A 15,262-nucleotide genomic window follows, 5' to 3' on the forward strand; every position below is an offset into this window, starting at 1 on the left:
GCGCCTCCCGCAGGCAGCCTAGAGGTGTAGTCAATTGTCTGCCCCGGACCGCGACAACAGGGCCAGCAGTGCGACGGCAATCTCTGCTAACAAGGGAACCAGGCTGCAGGTAAATCCGGGGCTTGTGGGTGAGTCCAGCAATAGGCTCGAGTTTTGAACGTGCTTTATTGAAGATAAATTGTCTCCGCTATTTGTTTCTGTTGCTCCTTACTCAGCGTCCTTATTGGTTTGTGCTATATTGACATTGCCTAGGGTTAATTGACATTAGCCAGTCCAATACACTGCCCATTTATAACGGGCACATTTTTTATTGGACTAGAAACTCGGCGCTCAACATCTCCAGCATAGAAACAGCTACCAAGATACCGACATATTGGTATCTTACTCCCCCTCCCAGGGTGTTGGAGAGGCTGCGGGTCAGAGGGCACACTGACCGACCTGCTGTGGGAATGTCCAACGCTTACATCATACTGGAGACAGGTCCTCGATGAGGTTGATAAACACTTCAACACAAAAATACTGTGCTTCCCGGCATATGTTCTACTAGGCCTGCCTGATCGTTTGTTAATATTATTTTGGTGATCCTTTGACAAAGCCAGTAGGCTTGCCTAATGTAAAATGACTCTCCATTGCATTTTATGTTTTATCAGGTATACGTGGGGGCTATTGTGATTATGAGGTTCAGGACCCACTAGGAGTAAAATGTGTTACGAGGGAGTCACCAGAGTTATTTCCATCTACCTGTATGTATATATATGTAGTTGTATTTCAATGTGTTCAAAAGGTACTTTTTAAAAGTACTGACTGGACAATAATTTGAGTGTTCTTGCATGCCACCCAATTGGTAATGCTAGCCCACACCACCTCCCCTGAGTATGTTTTGCTCTGCTCTGCTGCTAAATTGAGTCAAGTGTTACAATAGGTTACTTGGTTCCCAGTAATTATACATAGGCGAACCTATTCCTTGTGAAGAACTCCCATCCTTCACACCTGAAAACCCAGTTTCACTATCCTTGCTCTTCGTACTTTAGAACATGGCTGGTAACGGCTGTGTCGAAATTTGATAACCAGCACAGCAACATGTAGGGGTGAGTGTCTATTATGCAGCGATTCTCTTTTAGTTTTCTCTCACATTGTCCTCCTTCACTTTACAAAATTTGAAGACATATGGTGGTCTTCGACTTGACCTTTGCTAGGCAAATCTAGAGCTTTGGACAAACTTCTTTTTCTGTTTCCTCATATAATGCCAGACATGCTAGAACAACACAAAATGTGTTTCTTTGTAGCCCAAAGAGGCCACAGATCACACTGTAACCAGAGTTAACTTCAATCTAAATATTCACTCACAGGTCCTTCCTTAAACTGTACTCACCCGAAAGTAGAATTTCAATTTCGGTTTCGATTAGACCATATACAAAGTAATCCTTTGCTACGTCAATTTTAAGGCTACTCTATCAGTAAGTTAAAACTTCCTCAGTTAGCGAAAGTGATCTTAGTAGGAAAAACATGCTAGAATATTATCCGATATACCACTGTGTTGGCTCTTGAATAATATAAAATCATTCATTAGTCACAGCATGAAATGGGAATAATGACAGGACATGTGGTTAAATAGGTAACATGGTTTCCAATTGAAACATGACTGATTCCTGGGAGACTCAAGTGTACAGACATCTTGTTACTCCGTTCATATACCAGCTATTTTCTTTCCATCCTGGATAAATGTACCCACTTTTAAACATAGAGCATTTTGACTAGGTGCTCCTAAGTTTTCCCCAACTGCTGCTGTTCACTTCATACAGTTCACATTTCAGCCTGCCTTATGACATTCTTATACTGTAAAGGTATGTAAGCCACACACCCACTCTTGGATATAGCAACTGCACCAGGCTTTCACCACAAACAAGCATTGTTTAATTTAGCAGCCTTGCGTCCAAATGTACAATTTTGAACATGAGAAGCAAGAACAGATACATGTGGGTAGTGCTTCTTCAATTGGAAATAATTTCACATGTCAGATACAATTATTGGGTTTAAGAAAATCTTTTGAATGTGAAGACAGTCAGTTTAAAACCGTCCATACTTGCTATCAGAATAACATTTCAATATGTAGCAAAAAAGATGATTTTAGAAAACCATCTAAATCGCCTTAAAAATAATAAAGTAGTAAGTAGTAGTAATAAACGGCAACATGGCAAAATACTCATGATTGTGTGGGTTCCAACGAAGTGTTTATTGTTTTAATGCTCTTTACCTGTCGCACTTTAATGTATTGACCTGTGATTTCAAGCCGTAGGCTGTGTATTTTGACACAGTAACTATTGCCACGTTGACATGCACTACTCAGTCATTCCACAGTGATCTACTTTGGCCCTTAATGGTTTCAACCAATATTTTCAACAACCACCGTACTGTGGGCATGGTAATAGAAAATGCTCAAAAGTTTCTTTATGACCTCAAAGTATAAGCATTTTCCAGAGCAGTGATGATTTCCACCATTTACAAGTTGCATCAGTTAAATGTTAAGAGGTGATTACCCTTTCATCTTGAGTTTTTGTTGTTGTTGTTATAGTTTGCATCTTACCAGTTGATGACCTCTACCGACTGACGTTTTGATTTTTATGTTAGTCTTCTTTCCTTCTGGTTTCTACTCAAAGCTTCTTGGGTGGGTGTTTCGTTTGTTCTGGGATCAAAGCACAGAAACATTGCAAATCTTAGATTTCCGTTACAACTCTTAAAATGATATAAAAATCTATTCTAGTCTAATGGTTGAGGATTCTCATAGTCAAATGCTCACCTCTTTAGGTGAAGAACTTTGTTTACACAAGGTAAAGCAATGAATATAACCAGGAGTCCCTAGGAGTTTTTTTCCAAGATACCTTCACCCACTGGAACTCACTAGTGGCATGCTTCATCATCGGGTTGACACTCTAGACACCTTGTGTGACTGAGCGGGCTTAAGGTCACTGGGGAGGGAGAACTTCTAAATCAAATTGTCAGTGCTGTCTGTGTGGGGTGTTTAAAATTGCCTTAAGCTATCTGCTTGATGTATTCTGTTTTCAGGAATTTGGGTAAGATTAAAAACAAAAAGGAATGTAGTTTAGGGACATGTCAATGGTCCCTTACATCTCCAAACGGTCACTGTCTACTTGTTTCAGCCACCGTGGCCCAAACAGAGTCTTCTGGCTTTCCTCAGGACCTGGTCACCAAGATGGCTGAAACATGTCAGGCACGACAGTTTGAAGATGTAACATGAACATTGACATGTCCCTAATCTACATCCCTTTTTGTTTTTAATCTTAGCCCAATTTCTGGAAACAGAATAGATCAATAGAATTTAAGGGAATTCTAAATACCCCACTGATAGTCATTCAGAAGTGCTGCCTTCCCAGGGAGGTTGGGCCTGCTCAGTCACACTAGGTGTCTTGAGTGTCGACCCGATGATGAAGCATGCCATTCGTGGAATCTAGTCGGTGACGGTCTCTTACTCTTAGGGGCTCCTGCAAAAAAAAGGCATTTGTTGATTGTTTAACGCTGGAAGTCGAGTGGTTACACCCCAAATACTATTATCTCCTCTGCTTTTTGATTTTTAAAACCAATGAATATGGCACATGTGTGTATTTTTTGTGGGTTTTCAAATTGGCTGTGTAATCTTTTCCCTCACTTTATTTTTGTTTCTTATGCACATGATAAATTTGGCTACAGGATCCTCTTAGAAATAAGCAGTGTTTTTATTTAATGGGAGTCTGTAAAGCAGAGGTCTTATGACTACAATGTTTAATCTCTTTGTATCAGATTTCATGCTACAGAACAGTTTTTGTTTGGAATCTACATTTTTCTAGCAGGGGCATATGTAACAAGCATTTGCAATGCAATAGGTCTCGCATTAGGAAAGTTTGAGCTATTGGCCTTGTAAATGACAATTTTTTTATTTATGTGTTGTTTTTGAAAATAGTGAAATTAATAGCTTTGTCATTTACAATGTCAATGCTTTTAACTTTCGCAAATGTGACACCTATAGCATTTGTAATGCAATATGTGTTGTATTTACGTGACTTAGATGTATTGATATTACAATCAACACGCGAAAGAACGGTGATGGATTACTTGAAACATACATTTTCAATGATTGATTACAACTTACATTTGTGACAGCATAACATAAAACTCTTTTGATGATGTAAACTGCCCTTCCATTGAAGAGATATACCTACAATTATAGAGCTAAATAAGTTATATCCAAGTGCGTTCTGAGTGAAGAGAGCGCATAACTTAATGTGTGTGCCATGCCAACACCAGGAATGTATGCATTACATACAACCATCACTCTGTGTACACTCCAAATATAGGCACTAGGAGATGCAGGAATGCACCATTCCCGGTATGTACAATTAAGATGTATTGAGTGCAGTGTGAATTGCACGGGTAAGTCACTGAAAATTAGTGCAATGCACACCCCTTGCACTCCACGTCTAACTTCAAGGAGGAAGTGTAGTCCGAGTGATAACACCAAATACACCTTTACGTCTATGTGCACTGCGAATGTACTTAGCCGAACTGTGGAAGGTGACAGAACCAATCACTACGCACTCCAGGTACACTGTGAATGCAACGATAGACTTAGATATACCGCTTAACTCGCATCTGACTCCCAATGTACTGCATGAATGCACTGATTACCCTGCACTGTGAAAGCCATGAATGTGTGTGCAATAAGTCACTGTCTTAATCCCTCCTTCAATCCCTACAAACTGTGAACCCGTTGAGTCGGTGTAATATTCACCATCGCACCACACACACTGTTCACCTCTTGTGGACTGCCTCTGCACAGAATACACGAGTGAACACTGCGAATGCCACGAACACTAAAAATGATTTATATGAATTTCACTCAGTGTAAACTGCAAATATACTGAGCGGGCGTGTGCTGGAAGACAGCATTGTACACACCTGCCACTCCACGTACACGGTGCACGTACAGGATAAGGGCACACGCCAGCCACGAGAGACGGAAGTCCCAACTTCCGTGTGCAGCCTTGATTCCATCAGCCCCGCACTCACACGGGCCACTTACATTGATTTGTTCCTATAATCAAAAATCAGGCGTTGATATCATCTGTGAGATGCGATCCTCCGAGGTGCACTCCCCCAATTATTCCTGTCCCCTGGAATCAGCAACAAGGTATTACCCGTGAAAGGAAACCCGGGGAGGTGTCCTGGCTTTCTACGGGCAACAGAAACCAGAGCCGCCCCTTGTTCTCTGCACTGACTGAGCAGACAACTGCTGTCAGGGAGGCATTTCAGCGGAGCAGCAGTGAAATGGATCCAAAAAAAACCAAGCAGCACAGAAAGCGATCGCTATAGTAAAAATCATTTACATAGTGAGTGGTTATTCTAAAAACCCTTGTGGGCTTGAATTGGGCATCCCAGGGTTAGAGGTACTGGGTCAGTGTAAGGCAGTTCGATTCCAAAGGTACCATCTCTTACAGGTAGCCGATGGAGAAGCCTCCGTTCCTGGATAATGCGATAATTTTTACACAAGATCCCAGTCTGCAGTAAACTGTGAAAGCAGAAGTTGCATACCTAATGATTTAGAAATGTTTGCTTTCAGCGTGACAGAAGTCTATAGTGGATGTAGCGCCGAATAACGCTGATGTATATGTTTGAGATAACTGTGCTCCATGACACTCCAGCACTGAACCGCAAACACAGCTCTGATGGTGCACCTCGGCATTACCCTGCAGCATCCCGGTCTATTCTAGCACCAGGACGCAAACAGAGCTGTGCGGGCTTTCCTCTGTCATTCCCCGCATTACTCGTGCTACACTGGGGAGGCCTAAAAATCACGGCTGTGCCGCTGCACCTCAATCCTGCTCTGCGGCACCCTCTGCCCTTCAGTACTTACAATATTGTTGACTCTCCCATCTCTACTTTACCCTAACTCTACGTGCCCTTTTTCTTCCGCATTCGTCACCAAGCACGCCCCTGTTACGACCTCGCCTGTTGGCGCTGTCTGGGCGGAGCTTGTTCCGTCTTGTTTTCACGTGCGGTTGCTTTCGTCCAAGCAGTCAGTGACGTGGAGGCTGGACGTGTCTGCCAATGGCAAGAACAGTAAGGGTGTGCATTGCCAGCGATGTGGCTCTACGGTGCTGCTGCCTGGGGCCGCGAAGTACGAGAGGCGCGAGGTGAGGGAATCGCACCGGGTAAAGTGCATTCAATATAAATGCTTGCCAAATATTAGTAAGGGGGCGCTGCATGAGTCGAGGCGGAGCTGGGACGTACAGGAAAGGGTGCAGTACGGTAGAGATTGTAGGCGGGGCTGCATCCTCAAGGGGCGGAGAGACATGAATGGCGAGGCGCTTGTCCCAAGTGGCCGTCCTGGAGGGTAGGAGATCGGTAGTGTTGTGTGCGAGACGCTATTGTCATTGTTGTGAGTGCTTATGGGTAGAGGGCTGCGGCGGCGTGTGTATGCGTGTGTGTCTGTGTGTGTGCAGGGGGGTGGGGGGGCGGCAGCGTGTGTATGTGTGCGCGCACCTGTGTGTGTGTGCGTACATGCAAAGGGGTGGGGGCTGGCTGTGTCTGTGCGCCGTTAATGCATGCGAGGAGAGCGAAGCGAAAGCAGGGGCTGGGAGTTCGTCTTCGCAAGCGCGTCTCAGACGCGCGCTCCCGAGGTCAAAACTGACAAAGAGAAGCGCGCGTCTGACTCGTGTCTTCATTCCTAAATACGGGTCACAATAGGTCTAAAGCAGACACCATCAATGCTTACGCATTGAAGGTAGGTCTGCTCGACCTAATAAAGCAGACACCATCAATGCTTACGCATTGAAGGTAGGTCTGCTCGACCTAAATAGGATTGGAGCAGAACAAGAATGCCATAGTATTCCAGTTTTAAACCGACATTTTGCTGTTTGGTTTATTGAATTTTTGTGAAATGTTCTGTTATGTGGATCGGATACCACTGATCACCCCTTCTGTGCCCCCACTGAAGTATTCTTGAAAGTAAGGAAGCATGTTTGTACAGTGCCCTTTGGCAGTATGCCCATGTAGTAAGGCTGCTTTGGTAGACTTTGAGATTTTGCAACGCAAATCATATATCCCTTCTTACTTTAAAACAGTTGTTGACAACATTTCTCTGCTATGGTTTCCGTCAGTTGGAAGCTCTTCTGGGTGAATGGGGATCATTGCTCTGAATAGCCTACAGTGCTCGCTCAATGCAGCATGGAGATATGCCTGTAAAGTGCAGCCAGTGGTGCACATTAATGTGACTATCTGGTCAGATCTCAGCTGCTGGCCAGTGTGGGGAGGATGTCCAGAAATGGATCATTCGAGATCTACTATGAGAGTGCGGAGTTTAGAACGTGGTGTTTAATCCTCAGATTTGTGTAGTATTAAACTGCCTTGTGAACATCCTCATGCTTTAAGTGTTCCATAGTGTTGTCGTCACTGAGTGAATTTGTGTAACCTGGCCCCAAACTAACCTTTGCCTTTTGTTCTCTGTTAGGTAATGACACACCTCCATGTGATTGAAGAGAGGATAAATCAAAGTCTCTCACAGTTGTACAAGATTCCTTATGTAGTGCAAGAGATCCAAGAAGATATTGGTGAGCATTTTAATGATTACTTTTTTTGTGCCGTTTGGAAATCCATGATTGTTCAATGGTTGGGTTGATGTGCATCTTGAAGGATGAAATACCATCTTGGAATTCAGAATGTAAAATTTTAGAACCCCTGTGGCAATTGCTATGTGAAATATTGTGATTTCATTTGTCTTAGTACTGTATTTGATTTCTGATGGACGCTTACACCCTCCGATTCCTCACCTGTAGACTATCAACCCAGTTACCAGACTTGATCTGGAAATATTCATAGCAGTGTTCCCGGTGGCACTATGCGGCTCAGTATTGATGTTGTCCTTTGCTGGATGTGACGGAGAAAAGCCGAAGTCAACGGTCACCCCTATGTTGCGATGTCAGTTTCTTTCTTTGCGTTGTGTGAATCAGTTGACAAATTCTTTTGAAATTCTTTTCCAGTGTGCAAGGATAAAATGTCCCTACAGAAGATTACAGTGTTCAAACTGTATGAAGCATGTTGGTGATGGACTGCATGAGGTCTGCCTCTAGTGCTTGGTCTCCAAGATATGTGAATATTGTGACCTCACGCTCCCGAAGATGGTCTGAGTCCCTGATGCGAAGAGTACATTGCTAAACACCAAAAGAAGTTTCAGACCTCGCATAAGTTTCACTATAAGGCGAGTGTGCATACTGGGTCCTCCTCTCGGAGAGTTCCCACGAAAGGTCTACACTGTTGAGGTCTTCAGTAAGTCCAAATAGAAACGCAAGAAATTGAAGCTGAACTCAACCCCATCACACCACTCTGTACAAAGAGATGTCAGGAGAGCGTCAAGGTGCCAACCGATCTTGCACTTGATCCCCAGTCGTGGAGCCTATTCCACGACTGATCACATTATGCCCTGACTCCGTGGCCATCAACAACGCAGCAGGTTGATGTCTTCAAGGAGGCCTTGCTGCATATTGTAGGCACTCTTCCAACTCATCTTAACGCTCCTTTGCTCCCCAAGGATCTACAGGGGCTTCTGGGCAGTTTATTGTTGACTGATCCGTCCTCTGCTCCATCTGAACCCCTAGAGCCTGCCTGTGGTTCTGCACAAATTCTAGTGCAGACTTCCATTTCAGCTCCAAAATATCTGAGCTGGTCCTTTCCCCAACAATGCTGGTGTTAACTTTGCCGGTGCAGAAGGCAGAGTCCCTTTGGTTTCTGACCTCAAGCCAAATCTGCTTCAACCTTGTCTGAGGCAGGCCTTAACTCCACGCAAATGCACTTATTCCCAGTACGCTCCGATTCAGACAAAGCCTTATTCTTGCATGAGGCGTTCCTCAGAGGCTTCATCTTTTTTTTTAGTTCAAATTCTAAAAAACCTGACAATGACGACTGAGATGACAAGAATGATTTACCCCCACACGATTATGACATTTACATGGACTTGCAAGAAGCCAGTGGGCTGGATACCTCCTCATAGGCATTGTTTGGATCACCCATTAGATCCCCTATAAGAGAGAGAGCAACTTCAGCTGTGGCAATTAGGTGTGCAGCTGAGTCCTGGACCTACAGCTACCTTTAGTGGAATCCAACATTTATGTACTTGCTGAAGTTTTGCACCCGGGACTGGCTTGATCTAGGCCCTTGCTCCTGTTTAGCGAGGCTGTGGCTCCACAAACCTGGCACTGTGATCAGTCAGTGCGGTCTGCCTCTTAGGCAGTTATATGCTTGCCACTTGGGACATGGTTATGGAAACTTTTTCAGTGGTACTGGAGGAGTTTTGGGCGTCATTGGCTCAGACCAGTCAGATGGTTAGGATGTGACAAAGTATGTCATCGGGGCCGGCCTGGATACTACTGACTGCTTATGGTATACAATGGCACTGGTGTGATGCTCCGCCGCCACACTTTGATGTGATCCACTGGTTTTTCTGGAGATGTACATGAGTCTCGAATGGTTGTGGTTTTTGATGGACCCTGCCTTTGGCGAAGAAAAGACTGATTCTGGCCTAGAGCATTTCAATGAAAGTAGAGCCATAGTGCCTTCTTTAGGTCTGTCTACCTTAGTTCCATCCGTTTTGAGGCTAGTCGAGGGGCGCAGCATATAGGCACCTCCAAACTCCTCCACCATTTCAGCACTTTCGGAGCCAAGGACTATTATCAGTCAGGCATCGTGCAGTCACCAGGGACACCTTTCCACTCATCCCCATACCCCTGCAGTATCAGTCTTGAAGCCACTTTAGCTTGCCTTTGGCAGCACACAGTCGATGTGTGGGAGGCAGATCGTGCTTTTCATCCCCATCGATTCCTTTCCAGCCCATCTCAACTTCTTCCCACTTGAGTGGCTCTCAGAGAATCACCTCTCCATCTTGCTACTAGAGGTGAAGGCTGTACTGGCCGAAAAATGCATCAAGAACGTGCCAGCCTCCGAAGTAGTGAGGGTTGCTACTTCCTCCTGAGGAAAGTGGCATTCATCCTATTTTAGATCTTTGCCCTCTGGATGCCTTCCTTTGAGAGGACAAATTCAAAATGCTCACTTTGGCCCAGGGTTTGTCAGCACTAGATCCAAGTGACTGGATGTTTATCTTAAACCTGCAGGATGCCTATTTGTATGTGCCCGTCCTGTAGTCCACAGACATTACGTACGGTTCAAGGTTGTCCAGGAGCATTTTCAGTGCTTCACTTCAGCCTTACAAGCGACCCTTGGGAGTTCACAAAATGATGCAAAATGAAGTGGAGAAGTGTGGCTCAGTGGTTAGAGGCGGCAGACCCGGAGGCTGAGAGCGGCCGTGGACCAGGGTTCGATTCCCGACGCGGCAGGGTCTCGGACTCAAAATTCCACGGACTCGTTAATTCTCGCGCCGGTGCCTACTCAACTCACGGGGTCACACTCTGCGACTCTGGGCAATAGCTTGCTTAATCTCCACTACGGCCCCTCGCGGCGGGATGCCTGGCTTTCACCTTGTGGATATCCTGCCGGGGGTATCTCACAAGGGAATACCAGGACGGGTTCCCTAAGCAAGCGCCCTGAGACCTTCGGGTGATTTGTGCGCTATATAAGTCAAATTACATTACATTACATTACATTACATTACATGCAGGTGGTGGTTGGGCCACATCTTGAGAGGTTGCGGATACCGGGTTTCCCCTATATTAAGTACTGGCTGTGGAAGATGGGCTCACCACTTTCAGACATAGACCACCTCTAGTCAGCGATGAACCACCTAACATCCCTGGGGTTCTTGATCAATGAGCTGAAGGGTGAGAAAGTGCCTATTTTGACATGGTTAGCCCCCCACTGTTTGCCTGGAAATTGGTGTGGTTTCGTTTGTACTGCACAAAGTACCTGCCTATCCGGTCCCCTGTGCCAGTGCTTCTTCCCTAAAACGATTCCACTGTAAGTCCATAGTAAATGGTACCTGTGTACTTAGGGCATTGGGACTGAAGAGGGTCCCCTAGGGACCTCTCACCTAGGTCATGCAGACTACCACTGCAGCATGCATGCCCTGTTGCAGACAAAATAAAAAAGTCAACAAGGCACACTGCCTGTGTGCCATGCCAACTAGCACTGCCTAAAATATAGGTAAGTCCCCCCCTTTAGCAGGCCTTACAGCCCTAAGGCAGGGTGCACTATATCACATATGTTTACATATCTGCATGAGCAGATATGCCCCTACAATATTTAAGTCTATTCTTGGATATTGTAAGTGCCAGGGAAGCCATACAGAGTACATGGGCTGGAACATCGATCTCCACAGCACCTAGAGGCTTATCTGAACACAAGAGTGTTTGGTACTAAACTACTCCTGTCAATAAACCCAAACTGATGCCATTGTGGGATTTATTGAGACATGTACTCAGAGGGCACTTCCGAGGTGCCCCCTGAAAACCTACCAATCCTGGTGTGGTCCAGACTGGCTTTAAGCAGCCTGCCACCACCAGACATGCTTCTGGACCCCTGGGTAGAGAGCCCCTTCTCTCTGGGATCAGAAAGAAAGCCCATCCTGGGCAGAGGTGTCACAACTCCTCCCCCAGGATGGGCACAGCGCTCGAGAGGGAAGGTTCAAAGGCCTGCAGTCTTTGTAATGGGACCCCCAGCTGCTAGCAGCTGATGGCAGCCTCCGGTTTAGACCCCCCCCCCCCCCACTTTGGGTGGGAAAACCGTCAGTAAAGACTAGGAAGAATAGGAGCCATTCACACCTCTGCTAAATCCACCCCTAAGGTGTAGGAGGCGAGGTGAAGCCCATCTTTCAGTCCCATCCATCATGAAGATGGGGGGGGGGGGGGGGGGGGCACTCCTCCAATCATGGCTAGAACTATGCCCCTCCCACAGGAGGGTGACAATATTGAGACCATAGACACCCCAGGCAAGGAAGCCCATTTGCCCTACCTGTCTACCCTGAAACTAGTTCCTGCCGACCTAAGAAGGACAAAGAAGTCGCTGTGCAGACAAGACTGTCGACACCCACTGACTTGGCCCCAGCCCTACTGGCCTGTCTGCAGCCCGCGACGATCCTGCTAAGAAATTATGCCTATCCTTTAGTCAGCGACCTCCCTCTCCCTACCTTTGAAGAAGGCCAGAACTCGAGAGGACATAAACTCTGTCCACAAGTAAGCAACTAAAAGGACTGTGGTGCCTTCCGTATGTATCCACAATCTCTGACCAGTCTCCACCTAACTCCTCCGACCAGTGTCCAGGTGGCCCACCAATCCAGAAAAGGTTCCTCAGCAATCCGGAGTCAAAGTCCAGCGTTGGCTGACCTCTCCTGGACTCCACAACGTCAAAGGACACCCCTTGATTCCGAAGCGCTTGGGCCTTGAGGAGCTCGACTGATGGTGTCCCTGGGACCTACATCATCCCAACTTAACTCTGATGTCTCTGATTTTCCTCTTGAAGCCTCTGGTTCGACACTTGCAGCCTCTTTTCAAATCCAAGTTTCTCCATTCACTTGCATTCGGTGCCTAGCATTCTGTTTGCAACCTGCACCCGGACGCCCCTGTGCCGTTGGTGGTGCATGTTTGGTGCTACCTTGTGGCCCTCCCTGTGCTTGCTTTAACCTCAGAAGCTTGAGCCCTGCAACCAATCTACTTGCCTGCAAGCAGTGTGTCTTCAAGCACCCCAAGTCTCCATTGGGCCTGATCTTCAACTTTGACCTCTGCACACAAGCCGCCCTTTTGCTGCTGGTGATGCAGTGTTTGTCCATACCTGAACTTTGCCCACTTTTGAAACGAAAAAGTATTTCTATTTAAAAACGTACTTACCTTTTTGCAAAGATCTGGGTCATTTATTGGTCAATGTGTGCACAACTGATGTGTTACACTTCTTTGTGTTAGGCCTAAGGCTGCTTGCCCACACTACCACAAATGGAGCACTTTTGAGTTTGCATTGAGCCCTGTACACTTCTAGCAGAATCTGTTGAGTCTATGCACTGCATAACCTCTTAGTGGTATACCATAAACAGAGCCAGCTTCCTACACAGTCACACCAGACTCCTTCGCGGAGCCTCCCATTTATTGTATCATTCTGGACACTGTGCTGTTAATGAACTTTCCTACACCGCAATGAGTCCAGGACTATTTGGGCTATGATCTCAATGTTTTAGCCTCTAATGGATTCTGTTGAAAGTCGCTCTGAAACTGCTTGAAGTGTTGGCCTCATGGATCCTGCTTCTCCCCATTGATTAGCAGCATATGAGGGCTCTGCAGTAGGATCTGATTTCTTAGGAAACCAGACACCAAGGAAACTTGTTGGATGTAATCCAGATTTCGGAAGAAACTGCAAAAGATCTGCAGTGGTGGCTGCTGGACCACAAGCTGACCAGCCGCAGGGCCTCTCCTTTCCCCACCCAGAGTTAATGGTGATGGAAACTTACTAGGTTTGGGCAGTTTAGAGGAAGAGAACAGAGGTTCTGATGGAAATCTGGCTCCACATAAATCTGTTGGAGTTACAGTCTTTGGAGTTACAGTCCATCTGTTAAGCATTAAAGTTTTTTTTGCCATGCATCAAGAGAAGGCTGGTTCAGGTTTTCATGGACACCACCACCACTGTGCAGTCAGCAACAAGCAGGGAAGATTGTTTTTTTGGGTCCTGCATAAAGAGGCACTGCACCTCTGGAGTTGGCTTGACTGTCAGGGCATTGCCTTGATTGTATAACACCTGGTTGGATCTTTGAACACAAAGGTATATAAGCTCAGTCAGTGACACCTGGTCGATAACTAATTGCTACTTGCACCCTGAGGTGACACAGAAAATCTTCCCTGAGTGGGAAGAGCCCTGGCTTGAACTTTTTGCCTCAGTTGAATGTGTGGTGTCAAGCATCCTGCACCTTTAAGTTCCCCTTAATGCTCTCTCGTGAAGATGCAGTCAGGCTGGAGTGTAACACAGGACTCCTGTATGCATTTTTTGCCACGTTGTCTCTTGCACTTGTTCTGAAGAACAGGAATGGCTGGGTAGAGGTCATGCTTCAGATTGGGCCAAGAGTTTAGTATTTGAAACTTCAGGGCATGAGGATTTGTCCTCTTATAAGGGTACTGCTGAGGGAGGATCTTGTGTCACAGCTGTAGGGCACAGTTTTTCACCGGAACCTGTGCCATCTTCACTTTCATGCATTGAAATTGAGAAGCTCCAACTAGCTGCCTTTGAATCGCCACCAGAGGTTGTGCATGTCATCCTCACATCCTGATGTGTTTCTGCAAAGTCGATCTACGCTGGGGCAAGTTTGTTGCCTGTTGTGGAGTCCTCAACACTGGCCCCTTGCAAGCCAAATTTCGGATGTTTTACTTTTTGTTTAGTCTCTTGCCTAGCAAAGCCTTGCATTGGGCGCTCTTAAAGGTAATTTGTCTGGCCGTCCAGCCTTCTCATGTTTACAGGACCAACCTTCCCAGTTTAAATTGCCTATTGTAATCCATTTTATTAAAGGTTTGACACACATGCCCCCTCCCAAACGGGTTGTGATGCTGCAGTGGCATCTTAATTTGATCCTCACATTTCTCATGTGCACTCTCTTTTAGCCCATGAACTGCTGCTCACTATACCTCCTGACTCTCAAAACTCTTAGTTATAGCAATAACTTAAGCTCATATTGCGAGTGAGCTCCAGGCACTCTCATTGCAGACATCCTACACCACCTGTTTTCCAGACCAGCAGCCCCTCATGACTGTTTCATGTTGGGCACTCCTTAACCCTCCCAACGTTCTCCGCTTTATCCTTAAAAAAAAAAGAGACTCAATGGATAAGGCCTCAAAAGACCCATTGTGGGGTTCCTTCGGGCAAAGAAAAGCAAGGCAGCGCAGAAAAGCACTCTGTCATGGTGGATAGTCCTCCGCACTAAAACTTGCTTTGACTAAGAAGCTACCTCTAGAAGGAAGGAGTGCATTCTCCAACTGAACCAGTGCTGCTTCTGCTACTGCTGAGTTGGCATGCAGAGTCCATGTGCTGGGTATCTGTCAGGCTGTGACGTGGGCGTTGGGGCAACCGTTTGTGAATCCCTACTGCCTTGGCAGCCAGTTATGACATGAAGGGTACTTTGCCTGTTCGGTTCTGCACGACTTTATGGTCTGTGTCCACTCTACCACTCTCCATCTGGGATGGGGGGAGGGGTACTACTTTGGTATCTATTCAACAGGTATGGAATTTAAAGTAACAAGTATCCATCAAAAGAACAAGTTACTTACATTTTGTAACACTGTTTGTGGCTTATGTGGCT

At 46.0% G+C, this 15,262-nt stretch overlaps 1 protein-coding gene across 10 annotated transcripts in view; it reads left to right on the forward strand.

Moving 5' to 3' along the window:
- The window catches only part of APLP2 (amyloid beta precursor like protein 2), a 640,140-nt gene that overhangs the window by 508,350 nt on the left and 116,528 nt on the right, over window positions 1-15,262 (forward strand). For all 10 annotated transcript variants that reach the window (XM_086956906.1, XM_086956911.1, XM_086956909.1 and 7 more), the window contains one exon: window positions 7,502-7,601. In XM_086956906.1, coding sequence (XP_086813032.1) covers window positions 7,502-7,601 — 100 coding nt within the window. The remainder of the gene's footprint in view (window positions 1-7,501; window positions 7,602-15,262) is intronic.

Source organism: Lissotriton vulgaris, chromosome 2_1, assembly GCF_964263255.1.
Source record: "Lissotriton vulgaris chromosome 2_1, aLisVul1.2, whole genome shotgun sequence".
NCBI lineage: Eukaryota > Metazoa > Chordata > Amphibia > Caudata > Salamandridae > Lissotriton > Lissotriton vulgaris.